At 43.5% G+C, this 18,930-nt stretch overlaps 1 protein-coding gene across 24 annotated transcripts in view; it reads right to left on the minus strand.

The window, feature by feature from the left end:
• FHIT (fragile histidine triad diadenosine triphosphatase) overlaps window positions 1–18,930 on the minus strand; it is a 1,451,419-nt gene that overhangs the window by 6,235 nt on the left and 1,426,254 nt on the right. For 23 of the 24 annotated variants that reach the window (XM_073811318.1, XM_073811317.1, XM_073811314.1 and 20 more), the window contains one exon: window positions 17,638–17,744. In XM_073811318.1, coding sequence (XP_073667419.1) covers window positions 17,643–17,744 — 102 coding nt within the window. In that variant the 3' untranslated portion in view covers window positions 17,638–17,642. Of the gene's footprint in view, window positions 1–17,628; window positions 17,745–18,930 lie in introns of all 24 variants that reach the window. The other variant, XM_073811313.1, reaches the window with a different exon arrangement.

The following is an 18,930-nucleotide window of genomic DNA, read 5'->3' on the forward strand; positions in this document are numbered from 1 at the left end:
TGCGTGCTTTGTCATTTACTTTGTCTGGCAGCTTCTTCTTATCGTGCTTTTGAGGGTGACCTTCCTCCAGCATATTCCTTCGCTCTAGTTGTGCTCTCCTGTTATAATAGAATTTTCGAGCCAAGCGTGGAACAGGCTACCTTTGATAATTAATGGTTCTGAGAGTTTGCTGAGTGTGTTATTTAATTAATGGCACTTGTGTCTGGAGTATCTACAACTCTGTAGTTGAATAAAAGGTATATTTGCTGAGAGATTATAGACGAATCCTCAAGGATCGTGACGGTGAGAATTTGTCGGGGTTCAGCACGTTTAACAGCCTAATGGGGTCATTATGTCTTTTCCTTTCCACCATTTAAAAGGCACTGAAGTTGATAGAACTGTGTTCCGTTTGCCTTGTATGTAAGCTGAGATTACAATCCAGAAAAATCCTTAGGCTAATGGATAAAAGTCTGTTACCTGAAGCAGAGCCTCTCATCAAAAACAGAGATGACATCTTTAATGTTGTATTTTAATGCTATGAAACTGATGGTCAAATAAGTTATGGTTTACTTCAGTTACTCACAAATAGGCTAACGTGAATTACGTTTAAGTTCTACGTGGCACCAAAAGATCAAGGGTAGAAAACTGGCAGGAAAACACAGTTGAAGGCTACTGGGAATAGTGCCTATTTCACACTACCCTGCTTCTCCCGAGTTTCTAGTGCTGAGAATGAAATGCAGACTGTGAAAAGACAAAGATGAACGTATCCCGTAGAGAGGTGTCAGCTGCCCATATAGGGAAATCTCTATGGCTCCAGCTCTACATGTGTCCAGATAGACTGTCAATGCAAAGGGTCTAGTTTTAAGCCTGTACCGTCACTGTGTGTGCCTGAGCAAGTCGTATCTGCTCTCTAGACCACAGTTTCTTCCTTTGTAAAACCACAGGTTGAAGTAATGGCTCTTTAGACTCCCTTCCAGCCCAAAGATGCTCAGAGTCTCGGATTTTTCTCCATAGGGAGATGGAAACTTTCTCTTCCGCTGATAGGAGAGATAGCTGATTGCTCACCTTGGGGATTTAAGGGTTATTTTGTCCAGGAAGAGACCCCTGGGGAAATGCAGAGCCCTATAAGAGTGCCCTGCAAGGGGGCTAGGAGGCTCACCTATTCTCCAGAGCTCAGGTGGATGGTCCAGGGGAGAAGGCCTCAAGCCAGGGCCCCCCCCCCGCCCCACTCTGTCCCTCCCACTGGAGACCTCCCCACCCCTGGCAGACAGTGGAAGCAGAGGCACTGGCTCAAAGGGCTCAACTGGAGTGAGGAGAGAGGCCCTGAAGGCTGTGCTCAGAAGCTTCTCTTTTCTGGGTGGGAGGGAAAGCCATCCGTCCAGAGCATCGACTGGCCAGCTCCTGTGCTAGGTGTGTGCAGCCTTACTTATGGAAAACTCATTTAATCTTCACTTCAGTCCCATGGCGTAGATACCAGAACCCCAGTTTAACAGCTGGGAAAAAGTCACACAGTAAGTGCAGGATTGGAACCAGATCTCCTTAACTCCAGAGCTCAACCCCTTTTCACAGGTTCAATGTCCAGCATAGTAGCTACCACCCACACATGGTGAATGAGCACTGAAAAACGTGGCTAGTCTGAATGGAGATGGGCGGAAAGTATAAAATATCTACCGGCCTTCAAAGACTTACTCTAAACAAAGAATTTAAAATATCACATTATTTTTTTATATTTGTATAATTTTTATATGAGGAATTTTTCATACTATAAAGATATGATTACATTTGGATATATTGGGTAAATATAACATATTATTAAGATTAATTTAATCTGTCCTTAACGTGGCTTCTGGAAAATGTAACAGGATATGTGTAGCTCACATTCTGTTGCTATTGGACGGCACTGCTCTAAGACAGTATCCTGGGGTGCAGGCTCTGGGGAGAGCACACAGTGAAGCTTCTCTGCGGGTGGGGGACCCCTGGGCGTATCTAAAGGGTTGACTTAATATTTAAGAGCATGGGCTCTGGGCTCAAGTTAGGCATGTGACCTGTTAGCTGTGCAACCTTGGTCAATTTACTTTGCCCACCTGTGCCTCAGTTCCATCATCTACATATCAGGAAAATAGCAGCATCTACATCATAGAGTTGTCATGAGGCCTAAAGATGACACAAGTGAAGCATTTAGTATAGTACCTGGCCCAGAGAAAGGTCTAGATTCTAAAGAAATATTGTCACTCATTCATTCACTCGGTGTTTTCGAGCACCCCTGAGATGCCAGGCACTGTTCTAAGTTCCAAAGACAATGGCCCTGTCCTCGGACACTTACTTGCTAGTGGAAGGTACAGACAAACAAATAAGTCTATAATATGATGACAGGTGATCGTGAGCCCTATGCAGAAAAGTAAGGCAAGTTTAAGGGATAGGAGGAAACGGGGCTCTATTTTAGGTTGGGAACTTGGGGAAGGCCCTTCTGAGAAGATGACATTTCAGTCAAATACAGAATGGAGGGAGGAAAGGAGAGAATTCCAGGCAGGAGGGGCAAAAAATGCCAGGGCCCAGAGGCGGGAGCTTGTCTGATATAATCTAGTAACTGCCAGGGAGCAGGAAAGCTGGAGGCAAGAGTGTGGGGCAGAGTCAGGGGAGATGAGACTGGATCCTATCCGGAGTCCTTCTCTGTGGCCTACAAGGCCTCCTGTGATTAGGTCCTGGTTGGCTTTACAAAGTATGGGGGGGGACATGATCTGATGTCCCATTTAAAAGGATCATAAACTTAACATATTTCCTATTTTAATATGTTCATTCTTTTGTATGATCTCGGATGAGTTTGAGGGTATAGATGGGTATTTTAAGAGTCAGGTCAACAGTTGACATAAGATATTCTATATAAAGAAGCTATATTTTTAACTGCAGCATCATGAAACCTTACCCAGAATGAGGGGAGTTCTTAGGTTTTATTGGAAATAATTTTCTTTTAAACTTTTGCACTACTTTTCATTTCCATTGAGTGTCATTCTTTTGAAGGATTAAAGAAATAAAAATTAACCACAAACAAGATCGTCAAACTTAAAAAGAAAAAAAAAGAGAAAAAAAAACCCTGCTCAGATAGACAACAGATCATTGAAAGGAGAGTATAAAGCAAACCCTTGATAGGGGCGTCGCAGATAAATGCTGATTCACTGCCTTGAGCATTTTCCAAATGGATAACTCTGGAATCTGCGGGAGTCACCCGAGAGATAAGAGAGGGGGCAGAGTTCTAAGGGAAGCCCTGTTACAAAGCTTCCCTTTCCCATAGCTATCTATGGCTCTGGCTTATTTCTAATTAAAAAATGATTCATGCAATATCATGGGCTTTCACTTCTTCAAAACAATACCACCCCATCAGCTCGCAGCTCAGAATGCCCACAGTTCTTACCTTTTTTGGAGCCTCACTGGAACACGATACGGAGCTTTAGAGGAAAATTGCTAAGAACATCTAATTACATTCAAGGCCATTTTTTGCCTGTCTTAAAGGAATGAAAATGATGTGCCGGTTTTTATAGCCCTTCTTGACCTAAAGATATCTGCTGGTGGAAAGAGAATCCTCAGTTGGGCTCTTCTAATGCTTTAATTATTACGTGATCTATCATCTTACGCGAGGACTCGCACACTTCGAAAAATCTCTTAAATGTGCATTAAAATTGATTGGCTAACCCTAGACCGTGGGGCTGGCTCTTGGAGGGCATGTAATTGTCTGTGGGCATGGGGTGGTAGACACAACTGACACAAAGTCAACTACTTCATGGTGGGATAAGGTAGAGAAATCGATTTGGCCACAGGTAGGATTGACACTGTACTGCCGACTTGCGCAGAATGCTGTCACACGCTTGCTTGTTCAGATTCCTCAGCATCTCTGGGGCAGGGATGCGCTTCACCTACTGTGCCTCAGACAGTGTTGGGCTCCAAGTGGGACCTCAACAAAGAGTTGGTGGTTGAGCTCTAGAACCTCAAGGTTAAAGAGGTCCTCTAGGAGGCAAGCAATCTGGGTCCATGTTGTAGCCACGACTCTTGCTGCCAACTAAGGAAACCCCATTCCAATGAGCCTCCAGAGAAAAGTGCCTTTTCGACCTTTTAACTATGAAGGATGGGGTGGCTGTAGACAGTTCTTCTCCTCCCTTTATCTTTTGTCTCCCTTTCCTCTGGGGGATTGTCCTGCATCAGACTTCTCCAAATATAAGCAGGATGCATGCCAGTAGCCTCAAGTCTAGTCTATATCACCCCTTCTAGGACTTCTCTCTCTATGTCCATACACCAAACGGTAGAGAAGCTCTCTAACTGGCCAAGCTGGAGTCACATGCTTACAACTGTGGTTTTGGAAGAGGTTGGCAGTTCCAAAGTCCCATGTCTGCTACACGCATCCTATTTTCTGTTTGACTCTCTCAACTGTTTTCTAAATGTTTTGAAATCCAATGGCTAATTACAGACTTTTGGTGAAAACCCCCTATCTCTAAAGGAAACCCTAACTGAAAGGTTTTGAATGGAGCCCTTGGGAGTCCTCACTGATTCCAGGAATGCAATATCTTATGCCTTATGGTCCACGGCGGATTAGCTGTGATTCACTCCTCTTCATCAAATGCAGTTTTAGTTTTCAGGCAAATATTCAGCCCATAGCCGATGCTGCATAGGGAAACAGGACAGCACTGTCTCTTTGGCAGAGTGGTTGTGATGATTGGATAAAGTGACCTGTGCAAAGCCCCCAGCACAGAAATCACCAAATACTGGTACTTTTCCTGAAGTTAGTGAAGAAGCAAGAGTAAGCTCTATCTTGCACCTCAGCTTCATTGTACAACTCTTGTCTTTAGTTAGCTAGGATTTAAGCAGAGGAGGCCATTTCTATACAGAGACCCACCAGTTTTAGTGTAAAGTTAAGTGTGGGCTGCAGAGTCAGACTGCCTGGGTTGCCCAGACTCTCCACATATAACCTGAGAGTCCTTGGGAAAGTCCTATAGCGACCTTAGGCCTAGTTTCCACATGTGAACATTGGGACAATACTAGAGGGTTGTTGTGGGGGTTAACTGAAATAAAGGCTGCGAAGTGCCTGGTATAACTTGCCCATAATGAGATCTCCATAAGTGGTATCATTAAGAATCATTAATAACGAAGCATCCTCTGTGGTGGTTTCCCCTTCTCAGTTCCTGAAATAATGATCTTCTAGGCCAGCGTGGTCCCTTAAAGTCGGGGAGGATGGCCAAGACGAGGAGAATCGACTTTCTGATGTAACAGTGTAACTGACAGTGGGGGTCTGGCTGCGCGCCACTCAAAAGCCAATAAAGAGGCAAGGTTGGTGGAAAGGAAAGTTTGCTTTAATTTGGATGCCGGCGAATGGGAGTGGGGGGGAGGGGGGGATGGAGGCGGACTCCTGTCCAAAGGCCAACTCCCCCCGCCCCACCCGCCATTACCAGTGGGCAAGAGCTTTTACAGGCTGAGGGGGAAGGGGCTACATGCAGAAACAGCACAGTCAGCTCCGACAGTCATCTTGAAACTGGTCACGGGGTGGTCTGACCAGTGTCATCTTGACTGTTTTAGGTACAGTTAATCTTCAGTTCCAGCGTCGGTTTGTTCCCACTTCCTTGAGGCCAATTCTCGGAATTATGGCAGCTTCTAACATGGCTACAGTCTAGTCATCATGTAGTTGACTTCTCCCACCTCCTGGGGGTTTCAGTATCTACAAGACAGCTCACAGGACATGGCTGTGAATATTATCTATAGCCCTTGAGGAGGAACTAAAGGTTCTTGGCTTTGTTTACTAACTGAACTATTACTGTTTTGTCCTGTTTGACTGTTTTCCTTTGTTTCTGCATTTTCTCACTTGTCTGATTAAACTTATTCTTCGGCTGAAGTTTTTTTCACAGACAGAAGGCAGGCTGAGGACACATGGGGGAAGGACCATAGGGTCCTGCTCCGTTTCAGTAGTGGAGTGACTGTGAAGAATATATGTGGCAATTATTCTTTTCTGTTTAAACTTATCCTGGAATAATTGAATATCCAGCCAGCAATTAAACCATACATTAAAGTCAATCTCTTCCTTCCTTTTCTTTTGTCCTTAACTTAAAATTTTTCATTTATCTGATTTATTTTTAGTCCTTGTTACAGTGAAATATAACATATACAGAAAAGTGCGTGTGTGTGTGCGTGTATAGAGCTCACAGAATTAATACAAAGCCAACGTGTCGGGCTTCCCTGGTGGCACAGTGGTTGAGAGTCCGCCTGCCGATGCAGGGGACACGGGTTCGTGCCCCGGTCCGGGAAGATCCCACATGCCGCGGGGCGGCTGGGCCCGTGAGCCATGGCCGCTGAGCCTGCGCATCCGGACCCTGTACTCCGCAACGGAAGAGGCCACAACAGTGAGAGGACCGCGTGCCGCAAAAAAAAAAAAAAAAAAAAAAAAAAAAAAAAAACCCAATGTGTCTTGCCACCAACCCATGACAAGGAACAGAACATTGCCAGCCCTTCCACCCTCTCACTCCACACTCCCCTCTCCAATCGAAAGCTCCTCCTTGCCTCCTCCACAAAGGTCAGCACTGGGCTGATTCTATGATGATTGCTTCCTTGCTTTCCTTTATGGTTTTACCCTGTAAATGAATGTATCTCTAAACGCTATAATTTAGTTTTGCCTGTTTTTGAACTTTATGCGAATGCAGTCTCACAGTATGTATTCGTGTTTCTGTTGTTCTGCATTCTTTAGACACTTGATATTTTCAGTCTTTTACAATTTTGACTATTGTGGTGGGTATTATAGTGGTATTTCATTGTGTTTAACGTATACATTTCCCTGGTGACTAAGGATTACTGGCCATTTTGAGACCTATTTTTTATGAAGTGTGTGTTCAAATCCTTTTTTGTATTTTCTACTAGGCTGTTGACTTTCTCTAATTGGCTTATACATTTTTTTCTTTTTCTTTAAAAATATTATCTTCTGGATACTGGCCCTTCATTGTTTGTATATGTGGCAAATAGCTTCTCCCACTCCGTGTCTTGCATTTTTCTCTCTTACTCTCCCTTAATGGTGTCTTTGATAAAACTAATTTGAATGTAGTCCAGTTTATCAATCTTTTTTAATAATAATGCTTTCTGCCCTATTTAAAAAGTCTTGCCCGATAGCAAGACCATGACAATATTCTCCTATATTCCCTTCTAAATTTGCACTTCAGATTTTGAATTATAATCCACCTGGAACTGACTTTTGCATATGGTATGAGGTAGGGTATAGTTTCATTAGTTTTCTACATGGATATCCAATTTTTCCAGAACCATTCGTTGAAAAGATTTTCCTTTCCCCATAGTTCTGTGATGTCATTTTTATCTTATATCAAGTGTTCATATGTGCCTGGATCTGTTTCTGGGCTTTCTAGTTTGTTCCATCACTCTATTTATCCTTGTACCAACACCATGCTCTCTTAACTTTTGTAGCCTTGTAATAAGTCAATATCCTTTAGAGTAAGCCCTCCTATACTTCTGTCTTGTTCTTTTAATCGTCTCTGGCTATATTTCCATCAGTGTTTTAGAACTAATTTTTCCAATTTTACAAAAAAAAAACCCACCACCACCACCAAAAATTACGGCATTAAATTTATAGGTAAATGTGAGACAGCACTAAATTTATAGGTAAATCTGAGTAGCATTAAATTTATAGGTAAATCTGAGAAGACTTGAGTCTTTATAAAACTGAGTCACTCATGTCTCCATTTATTTAATTCTTCTTTAATGCCTCTTAATAACATTTTAGTTTTCTGTCTAGAAGCTCGCATATCTTTAATTATTCCTAGGCATTTGATTTCTGATATTAATAGAAACTAACTTTACATTTTTTCATACCCTGTGTGGTTTTATGGATGGTTTGTGTGCCCCCCAAATTCACACATTGAAGCTCTAACTCCCAATGTGATAGTAATTGGAGATATGGCCTTTAGGAGGTAGACAGGTTTAGATGAGATCATGAGGGTAGAGGCCCCACAATGGGACTAGTGTCCTTATAAGAAGAGTGAGATTAAAGCTCACTCTCTCTTCTCCACAGGAGGACACAGTGAGAAGGTAGCCAGCTACAGGCCGGGAAGAGGGCTCTCGCCAGAACCCAACCATGTTGGCGCCCTTATCTTAGACTTCTAGCCTCCCGATGTAAGAAATAATTATCTGTTATTTAAGCTACCCAGTCTATTGTATTTTGTTATGATAGCCTGAGCTAAGACAATGGCCGAGAAATTCAAAACTTGCATATGTTGATCTTATATTCAGAGGCCTTGCTAAGCTTTCTGATTAATTTTAATTGTCTCTCAGTAGATTCTTTTGAGTTTTCTGCATGCATCATATTGTATACCAATAATGACAGTTTTATTCCTTCCTTTCTAATCCTCCTATCCTTTTATTTATTGTTCTTGCCTTACTGTACTACCTGGGACCTTGGGTACACTGTGAAATAGCAGGGCTAATAGTGCATATTCTTATCTCATAGCAGTCTCAGATGAATAGTGTTCAACATTTCATCCTTAAGTACAGATTCCTTCCTAGCTCTAGTTTTTCTAGAACTTTTACGTTTATGAAGTTGGATGTTGAATTTGATCAACTTTTTTTCGGCATCTACTGAGATGATCCTATCATTTATCCGTTATTAGTCTGGTGAAAGGCATAAGATTAGTCTAATGTGTTATTCTTTTCATAGATCGTGCACACACATTGCAATTAATCTGTCTGTCTACCTATAGGGTATCCTTTTAAGACGGTGGCATCTGTGTTTCCATGTGCAATTAGTCTGTCTTTTTCCTTTCTGTTATGTTCCTGTCAGGTACATGTGTAAGGCAACTCATACAACAAATTGAGAAGTGGGAGAGGTTTTTCTTTTTCCTTTTCTCTGGCAGAATTTGTTCCACCAGTCATAAGATTCTTATTGAGAATCTTATTCAGATTCTTGTTTCTTTCTTAATTGTATGGTAGAATTCACCAGTAAAGCTATCTGGGCCTCACATTTTCTTTGTGAGAAGGCTTTTAATTCAGGTTTGAGTTCTTTAATAGTTATCAAATTATTCATATTTTTCACTTAGTGTCAGTTTGGGTAAACTGCATTTTTTTCTAGAAAAATAAATTTAATCCCAATTTTCAAACTTATTGGTCTAAGACTATTCATTATATGCTCTTCTCCTTTTTAATGACTGCAATATCCACAAAGATGTTTAGCATATTACCTTTTAGCTTTAATTTTTTTCTAATAAATGCATATGAGTCATAATTAAAAGTAAATCACCCTCTGAACACACCTTTAGTTGCATCCACAAGTTTTAGCCTTCTTCATTCAGTTCAAAATTGTTTCCAATTTCTACTTGATTTCTCCTTCTTTAGAATCCCTTTTGTATGAGTCTGCTGGTGGTGAATCCTCTCAGCTTCCGTCAGGAAATATGTTGGTTTCATCTTCATTCTATAAGGATATATGAACTGGGTATGGAATCTAGGCTGGCAGCTGTTTTTTTCAGCTCTTTAGAGATGTCATTCCATGGTCCTTTGATTTTTCTGTTGTTGTCTCTGGTCTAAGTATTACTCCACTGAAAGTAAGTTTTTTTTTTTCTTTTTACTATTAAATCTAACAAATTACTCTTTGGATCTGACTTTCTGCAGTTTTACATGATGTGCCTAGGTGCGTATTCTATACCCCCCACTCTGGGTTTGGTGTGGTCTCGAATAGTTGGATTGATGACTTTTGCCAGTTTTGAAACATTCGCAGCCATTGTCTCTTTAAGTATGTCTTCCACTAGAACCCTATTTTGGAACTGTACATAAGTATCTATTAGACTTTCTCAGAATGTTCTGTATCTTCTGACCTCTCATACTTTTTCCCACTCTCCTTTCATCTCTTCATGGTTCATTCTGAATATTTTCATATGGCTCATCTTTAAGTTCACTAATGCTTTTTCTGCCTGTAAAAAATCTGCTGCTAACTTCATTCATTGGGCTACTATTTTTCAGTTATAGAATTTCTGTTTGGTTCTTTTTCACATCATCTCTGTACTTGTAATAGATTCCGGCTTTCTGCTGAATTTTTTTTTCAACCTGGTCCTTTCCATCCCAAAAGAAAGTAAACACAGTTATTTTAATGGCTGTGTCTGGGGATTCTAACCTTGTTTATATTGACTTGTCTCCTGATATTACTGTGCAGAGTGTGTGTCTGCGTGTGTATGTATACACACTCGTATTGGGCATTCTATTTGAAAAAAAATACTTACAGAAATAATTTAAGATCTTGAATGGATTAATTTTCTTCCAGAGGTTATTTGTTTCTTTGCTTCTTCCAGGAACCCCATGGGACTAGCAATTTAGACTCACCTTACTTCAATTTCTGGGACTGAGACTTTCTCAACTGCCCAGACGTTTTGAAATTGGGCTGCAGTTGATACCAGGGCTGATTTACATCTGGCTCACTCTTTTTCCAAGGGTATCACTTTCCCAGATCTTCACATTCCCATCCAGGTATGGGAGATTTAGAGAGGGCCCTGCCATTGGCACCCCAGCTTTTATTGCTTTAGCTCCATCTGCCTCTCTAAGACTCATCGATGCCTTCAGGGGACAGGCAACCCTTCATCCTGGGCTCCTCTCTCTGCATTTCTGTCCTTTCTTGGATCTTGACCCTGCACTCTTGTGATACCTTTTTACCTTTAACAGATGTTTTCTTATACTCTTGTGTAATTTTTCTAGTTGAACACAGTGGGCAGGTTGATTCAGATTATTTGGTCTGTTAGAAGCAGAAGCCACACTTCTTTTTTGGTGGTCTCAGAACAGCCTGCCCTACAGGTTTTGTTCTTTAATTACTGTTTGAACTAATTTCTCATAACTCAAACATCTCCATCGTTTATTATCTTTAAAATAGAAATCAGAGGGAACATAACGCATCTCCACGTTGGCATAGCTGATGGGCCCTCGCAGTCTCCATGGCCCACCATTCGTTATAAATTGGAGGTAGTAGAAGATACTAAAGTGTCCTCTGGATCCTCAGAGAAGTATTAAATCCAGAAGGAGCACAATTTAGAGCTGCTTTTGATAGTGTATCCTGAACTGACTGGTTGCATGCCCACATGATAACCTGATTGATGCCCCTGGAGTGTCAGAATAATGGAGCACTTACTATATAAGAGGTGGCTGAGGGACAGGTTAGGCATAGGCTGGAGTGAACTGCATAGCTACTGCATAACTAGTAGTAAATGATGAGTCAAAGATTATTCAGGTGAATTTTCATAGCCTTTCTTCATATTAACTGCCCACGACCTCTAGGAGGGTCTTTTCCCCCCACCTTCCTTTCTGGCAGAGACAAAGACAAAATGAGACGAGTGGAAGAGTGGAGAGAAGCAAGTAGAAAAAGAAGAGTCTTGGCAGTGGGTAGACATTTCTAGAAGGTTTTTGCCATATGAGAGTATGCGGGTTGATATGTGATAAATTATCCATTTCTGGAGACGAGATGAGGATGAAGATGATGGTGATGATAGGCTTTATCATCATTTTGCAAGATGCAAGGAAAGCTTGAAACTTTTTAAAAAATTAATTAATATTTTTTGGCTGCATCGGGTCTTAGTTGCGGCATGCGGGATCTTTCATTGCAGTGCACGGGCTTCTCTCTAGTTGTGGCGCACGGGCTCCAGAGTGTGTGGGCTCTGTAGCTGCGGCTCGCGGGCTTAGTTGCCCTGAGGCATGTGGGATCTTAGCTCCCTGACCAGGGATCGAACCAGTGTCCCCTGCATTGCAAGACGGATTCTTAACCACTGGACCACCAGGGAAGTCCCAAGCTTGAAACTTTTAAAATTTACTTTTGGGATTTGGACTACACTTTTCCGAAAAGGAGACTCCGTGCTGATGGATCATGTATTTCCAAGGTTCAGAAGAGTTAAAATTGCCTACAGGACACTAGTCATTTCTCCCACCAGTCGAATGAAATCTCAACAGAACAGTTCTGTAGATTTCTTTTAACCATTACTGGCCTGGGAAATCTTTTGCCTGAACTATTAGGGACATTTTAGAGAAAGCTGGATCTTGGTAAAGCATTTTAAAAATAATGAAACAGAACTAAAAACCCATTTTGGAGCCATGGGGTGGACTTATCTAAAAGAATGTTTATAAAGGGAGGTTTTTAAAGTATAACTAAATGGTTCTTCTTTTGGGCTATGATAAAATAACTCATTTAATGGGACATTAGATTTGATTATTTCTCAAGTCTCTATGATTCTATGGTTTATCATTCCCAATTTAGGCCATAGGGGCTTGATTTATATTTAGCTAATCCAAATAACTGAGTTTTTAATTCCTTGCTACTGACATTTGGTTCTGTAAACGTAGTCTACACAGGAGGGAAGAGGCAGCATAATCCAGTAGAAACATGGGCAGGAGAGGAAGAAAAAGCAAACGAAAATATCTTTGTTTAAGATGATGCATCCTTTATCTAAAGAGCTTAAGAACATACTAAAGTACTTAAGAACATACTAAACATACTTAGTATCTTTATCTAAAGAGCTTAAGAACATACTAAAGTATCAGTATCCTTAAACAAGGGCAAGGGATCGTCTCTTACACTTCCGTGCTAAAGAAAATCTTTTCTTGTATCCATCTGGGGACGGGCTGAAGGAGTGCTGGCCAACACTTTCCTTGGTATTGAAGACACCCCACCATGGGGATTACCTAGTGGGTTTAGGACTGAATTGGCCAAGGAGCTGAAGTTAACTCTTCCTCTTCCCTGAGGAAACATGAATACTGTGATCTGCTCCTTGGGTCTTTCTCATTGGAGGCTGCTAAGCTGAGAGGAGACCCTCTTGGAGAAGGCTGAGATTTTTTTCTAAGCTGTTGGGGTAGATTTCAAAAGGTACAATTCAGTGACCAGAACGTGTGCTAAATAAGTAGACCTGTCCTTTCTCGTCCACTTTGACTATCCATGATTATGATATGTGTGGTCCTGTGGCTGAAATTATGGTGATTTTTTTCAAAAATTCTAGTGTCAAAATTTTGCCTTGACAGTACATCTGTAGCTACTAATAATGCTGTTTTGGGCTGACTCAGTTGCTTTGAAAGTGCACGGCTGTGTTATAAGTAAATGAGAGGCAACCAATTATCTATAAAGTAATGGCAAGCACAGAGGAGAGTTTGATGAATTACAAACGAACTCTGCTGACACAGCAGGGTGTGGAGACCTGCTCTGCTCTGACTTTCTATCAGAGTTAGGGGTGATGCTTGCATATTTTACAAACAACACACCCCACCCAATTACAACATGGGGTGGGAGTGGGGACAGGAGGTGATAAGAAACAAGGGTGTGCAGCGGCAGCAAACCCAAGTACTGAGTACCTAGAGAAAAATACTATGTTCCAGGAAGGATGCAAGGTTAGATAAGAAACGCAGATCCACCGTCATCTAATATGATTTATAACATACACTAAAAGAGCCATCACAAAACCCCTACCCAGGAATTCAGCCCAGTAGGGGGAGGCAATACCCCTACCCAGGAGCTCAGCCCAACAGGGGGAGGCAATGCATAAATTCACCTAAGCAGAAGGCAAATGCTGAATTCCTGGAACCAAACAAAGGATGGCTTCAAGAGGCAGAGGAAACGGTTTCTAGTTTGGGAATGTTTATCTCTGTGGTCCTCTGGCAGTCTTGTCCATGCTGAGGATTAATCTGGGTTTATGCATAAAGAAGCTATAGAACAAGGTCGATTACTTACTGAGGGGTTGCTAGGTACTTCCCTACCAAGCATTCAGCAGAGAGCAGCTCTTTGCCTATTACAGTCCCGTTTCCTAGATAGGGCATCTCTGGGCATGAGGCTGTACATTCTCGGCAGTACGCTGGTTGTTAAGGTAGACGAATGGCAAACAGATCCAATCGGCCCAGAGCCTGAGCGTGCCTGTGGGGTGTGGTGCAGGACTTCCTGCCTGGAGTCCTTCATCTAGGTACCAGACAGCGGCCTCGCATCCCCAGGGAAGCTCGCTCTGGCCTCCCGCGTGCTTTTCCCTGTGCTGGGGGAGAGACACGGGGAGAATTAGCTTAGGGGCTGGAGCAGGTCTGGAGTCAGCTTGGTCAGGTTTTGGATTCTGACCTCTACTGCTGTTTTCCAAAGATGGGTATCGTTGGCCTGTTTAAGATCATTTTAGCTGATCTACACTGAATCCCTCTGTAGGTAATTCTCTTTTAATCCTTTTGAATAGGGCAAAGGGAGAGCCTTGGTTTGGTGCCAACCTCTCTAAGGATGACCAGCAACCTCAGGGCTGATAGCAACAGGCAAGCAACTATGCAGAGCTGGAATTCATCCGCACTGTTTTTCTTTCATTTTTTTTTTTTTTATGCTTAACTTCTAATAATAAGTAATACTTGTTTCTCATTGAGGCTAAGATCTAAGGTTTAAGATAACCTGAAATTTTAAAGGTGGATCTCACAAAGATGAGAAAAATCATGACAAAATGGGAATAACTGAAATTCGTGCAACACACTGCCCACGCTCAAGGCCATGTGACGTAGGCACGCGGTCGACGGGTGGAGAAAAGAGGGCAGGAGTCGGCAGGTCTGGTAGTCAGCGGGTGCGAGCTCAGCCCCCTGCAGCCTGGCTGTCTGCTGCTGGGGAGGCAGGTGCTGGAGGGTGATGAACAGGATGACGGCGAGGAAGCCCAGCAGGGGAGGCACGTCCTCGCCGAAGGGCCGGCGAGGCCAGTAGAGCGGGTGAAGAGGCTGAAGAGACGATTTGGAAGGTACGGGGGGCTGGGATAGGGTGGCGGTGCTGGCTGGACACACGGGCTCTTCCAAGCAAAAGGTGGGTGGTGAGCGACGAAGGCAAGGGCTTTCGGGGTGGAACTAGGTTCAGGTCTGAGCTCTACCCCTTACTCGCCGTTTGCCTTAGAGTAACACTTAAATCACTGAGTGAGTCTCAGTTTTGTCATCACCTGCAAGATGGGAAAATAACAGAACCCAGGTCTTGTAAATTCTCGGTAATGTGGGCGATAGTCATCGACCCCGGGGCTGAGCCCCATTGTATCTGCCTGTGTGTGTGCTGTGAAGCGTGCAGCTGTGCACAGTGAACGACATCAGAGCCTTTGAAGTGGCTCTGCCCGACACTGACTGGACTTGCTGCTGAGGGTATACTCAGGAGAGCTTGGAGAGGCCAAGTTTATCTGAATTTCAGATAAATACTGAATACCGTTTTATTCAGTACCTAAGTACCTAAGTCTAGGTACGTCCATATCTTGCATGACAGCCCTATTTGTTAACCAACTTCAGAAAGTTCCACGAACCCCTTAACATTGTGTAAACATTCGGTGGATAGGTGCACTTTGAAAAGGGAGGAGAGTGGGTATCAAAGATCCAGGTGGACCAACTCCATGATCAGGTTTCCTAGATGAATGTTTCCTTTCCCCTTTGTCTCTAAAGAGAACTATATACAGTCCCTGTCTCACACTACAGGTGGTGAGGATGCTCTTGGTGAAATCTTAGGGCCCATGTCTAAGTCCCTCACCGCCACGTTACTAGCTGTGTGCTCACTGGCCGCCTTAGCCCTCCTGTTCTCATTCGCCACGTCTGACTTCTGGGAGAACTGAAGGTGATTTGTTTCGTCTGTAGCAAAAGACCCTTGAAGAGAGAGGTTAATGTTAGTTCATTGAGAAATGCACAGGCTCTCTGGCAACAGTCTGTGTGACAAGTTAAGGTGGATATCTTTCTGGCAAGACTTATGAGGCAAGTGGATTCACCTGGCAGACAGGGGAGTTAGGCCTCAAGGCAAGACAGAAGCAAAAACTGACAAAGCAGAGCGTACAGGAAACTTGGGTAAGAAGTTTACATTCTCTAAACAGTCTAGAAAACACTTATAAGATAGAACCCTACAATTCAGCAGGCCTCAGGAACAGCCTGGAGCTTTCCTGCCTCTCCTGCCTCTCCAAGAAACCCAAAAAGAAAAAAATTCAGCCTAGAAAGTTGAGTCTGAAGAATGGTGACCCCATTTGAACAGGACATCCCAAAATGACACACTGGCTTTCAGAAGAGGAATAGAACAGGGTTTGCATTCATGCCCATAGGCCTATGTTCTTAGGTAAACTAGCTAGATCCTAAGGGGAGGTGGAGGAGAGAAGGGGAGAGATGAGAAGGTGAACAGCGGTGGAAAAGGTTAAAAATAAAATATCAAAGACAGCTTCTGCTACCACCACGCTATATCCCTTCAGGCAACTGGGTGCAGAGCTGACAAGCCAGTGACATGGGAGAATAAAATAAGCTTTCTAGATGCAAGGGCCTGAGCACACAGCATATGTGAACAGTAATGGAGGGGGAGGTAGTTGACACGGGGTCTTTAAAGAGGTGGGGAGAGAAAGACCAAGAAATGCACATGTATTTTAAACTCACCAAAATAGACTTACATTTCCAAATGAAAACATAATACTACAACCAATGTGTTTTCTAGCTAAAAGTCATAACTACCAAGTGGTTGATACAATTTGACATAATTCAACTGCTACCAGTATTTGTTCACTAATTGCATTTTTCATTTGTATCTGATCTACTTCAGCTGCTTATAACATAAACACGTTCACACAAGACCAGATGAAGCAGACGATTTTAGAAAAGAAAAGCAATTTAGAGAGGAGGCTCTTTATCTGGGGTCCATAATTCCTAAGGAGGTTTATTAACAGGGGTGCCAGATAAAATACAGGACCCAGATACATTTGAATTTCAGAAAACGAATAATTTTTTTTACTCAAGGTAGGCCCCAAGATTTCACGGGCACACTGTTTATTAAGGCATTTCAGACGATGCACGAGTCCCTTGACATTGTGTAAAAATGTGGAAAGGAGGTTGGCTATAGCTTTCTATCAGAGTCTTAAATCTGTGATCTCCCGATAGTAAAACATCATTAACGGAAAGAGAGAATTCTCTTTGCCTGGCCTGAGCTTCCCGGCAGCCAAAGCCAAGGGGCCAGTTTACCGAACAGCAGCAGGAGAGGAGGCCCAAGCGCAAGGAGAGCCTGCCTGGCTGTGGCGGAGCTGTTTCAGGGCTCCCCACAGCCTGACGGGAGTCTGAGAGTTGAGCCTGAGGGCAGTGGGACTCCCTGGAAGGGTTTTGATGTTTTAAAGGATCGGGTTTGCCTTCCTTACAAACTACCTCCAGCTGCTCTGTGGAGATTGGCTTGCAGAGGGGCAGGAATGGAGAGGACAGAGGGGACAAGGGCCTGGGGTGGGCTGGAAGGAAGGGAACAGACCGGAGCGGTATGTAGAAGGTGATGGGGAGTCGGGAAGAGAGACCCAGAGGCTGGACCAAGTGCCTCAAGGGTCAGGGTCCTCTCCACTCGGGCTTTAATGTTTGTGCAACCACCACTGTAGAAAGTGGGTGCGGCTGCTTTTCTGCATCCTCATTATTTCTTTTCGGTACGCGGGCCTCTCACTGTTGTGGCCTCTCCCGTTGGGGAGCACAGGCTCCGGACGCGCAAGCTCAGTGGCCATGGCCCACGGGCCCAGCCGCTCCGCGGCATGTGGGATCCTCCCGGACCGGGGCACGAACCCGCGTCCCCTGCATCGGCAGGCGGACTCTCAACCACTGCGCCACCAGGGAAGCCCAATCCTCATTATTTCTTGAGTGAGGCTCTTGCGGGGGGTGGGGTTCTGAGCGATGATAAAGTAAACGTACAGTCTTTACCTGCGTCACTGAAAGTAGCCCCGCAGCGCCGCGGCTTCGGCTGCCATCTCCTCCTCCGATCTCCACAAGGCTGGGGAGTCCTCCTTCTCTTTGTCATGTTTCTGGAGCTTCGGAGAAGAAAACTAGGCTCATTAATAGGCCCTTGGGATCTCCGCGAACAAGTCTTGGGGGAGCGGCCGAACAGCATTCGCAAATCAGAGGCCGGGGGCGCGCGTGTCTTTCCTTTCATTGTATTAGTTGCCAGAATTTGAAAATGGGGAGGTTTTGTGTACAAATCCACATCTCCAGCTTCTGTAATACAATAACTAGATTAGGCTGCTACATGTGGTCCCTTCACCGCCTTGTAATTATCTGCTGAGGTCGGGAGTGGGCGTCACAGACGGGGGACACTCTGCATTTACCAAAACCCTCACCACTCTCAAACATCGCGCTTGCCCAGCATCATCCATTCGTTTTACTTCCCAGACGCTGAAGGCATTACGTTTGCCACCTACCCACAGTCGTTCCCCAAGCTGGCCTGGGGTTTACGTCCTCTTCTCTTGGGCCTAGCCTCTGTTATATGAGCTCTGAGCAGTTTCGCTCAGCGAGCCAAAACAGCCCGGGCTAATTTATGAGAATAATGAATAGAAGGGCCACGAGTACTGAGTAAGAAATAAAAGAGTACATGCATTAAAAGAGGCTTCAAGCAGGCAAATGGTAAAAAACAAAGAAAAACTAAAGAAAAAATTAAACGAGGAAGCGTCAAAAAATAACAGTTGGTCTTAGACAAAGGAGCCCTTTTAAAATCCTCTTCAGACACCCATATTTATTTAAAAAACATTTGTATCTGTCTCCGATTTACATAGAGTGAATCAAATTTCAATTCTATCAGAGAGAGAGAGGGTGTTGTCAGAACTCTCTTCTTTAGAAGAGGTCAGTTTTTCACCTTAGTCCTATTGCAATTTAGTTTTAGTAACTGAATTTGTTATTCCTGTGCGTGGCTCTGCACACTGTAAAATGCTGAGGGTATAAATTCTTACAGGAGGCACAATGTACTATTTCGTGTTAAGTCATTTAGGGAGATTGAGGCAAACTAATAGCACCAATGATAACTAGTATTCATGATGTAAAGGGAGGTTTCTTCTTCACGTATTATTTCCTTGTGCATCATTTCGTTTAATCCTTACTATAGTCCACACACAAGGCAGGCACCGCTTCACTCCTCACCAAGGAAGAAATTGAGTTCCGAGGAAGTTCATTCACCTATTGGAGATCACCCAGCAAGGAGCAGTAGTGCCAGGGGTGTCCCCGGCA

This window comes from Tursiops truncatus, chromosome 10 (genome assembly GCF_011762595.2).
Source record: "Tursiops truncatus isolate mTurTru1 chromosome 10, mTurTru1.mat.Y, whole genome shotgun sequence".
Classification (NCBI taxonomy): domain Eukaryota; kingdom Metazoa; phylum Chordata; class Mammalia; order Artiodactyla; family Delphinidae; genus Tursiops; species Tursiops truncatus.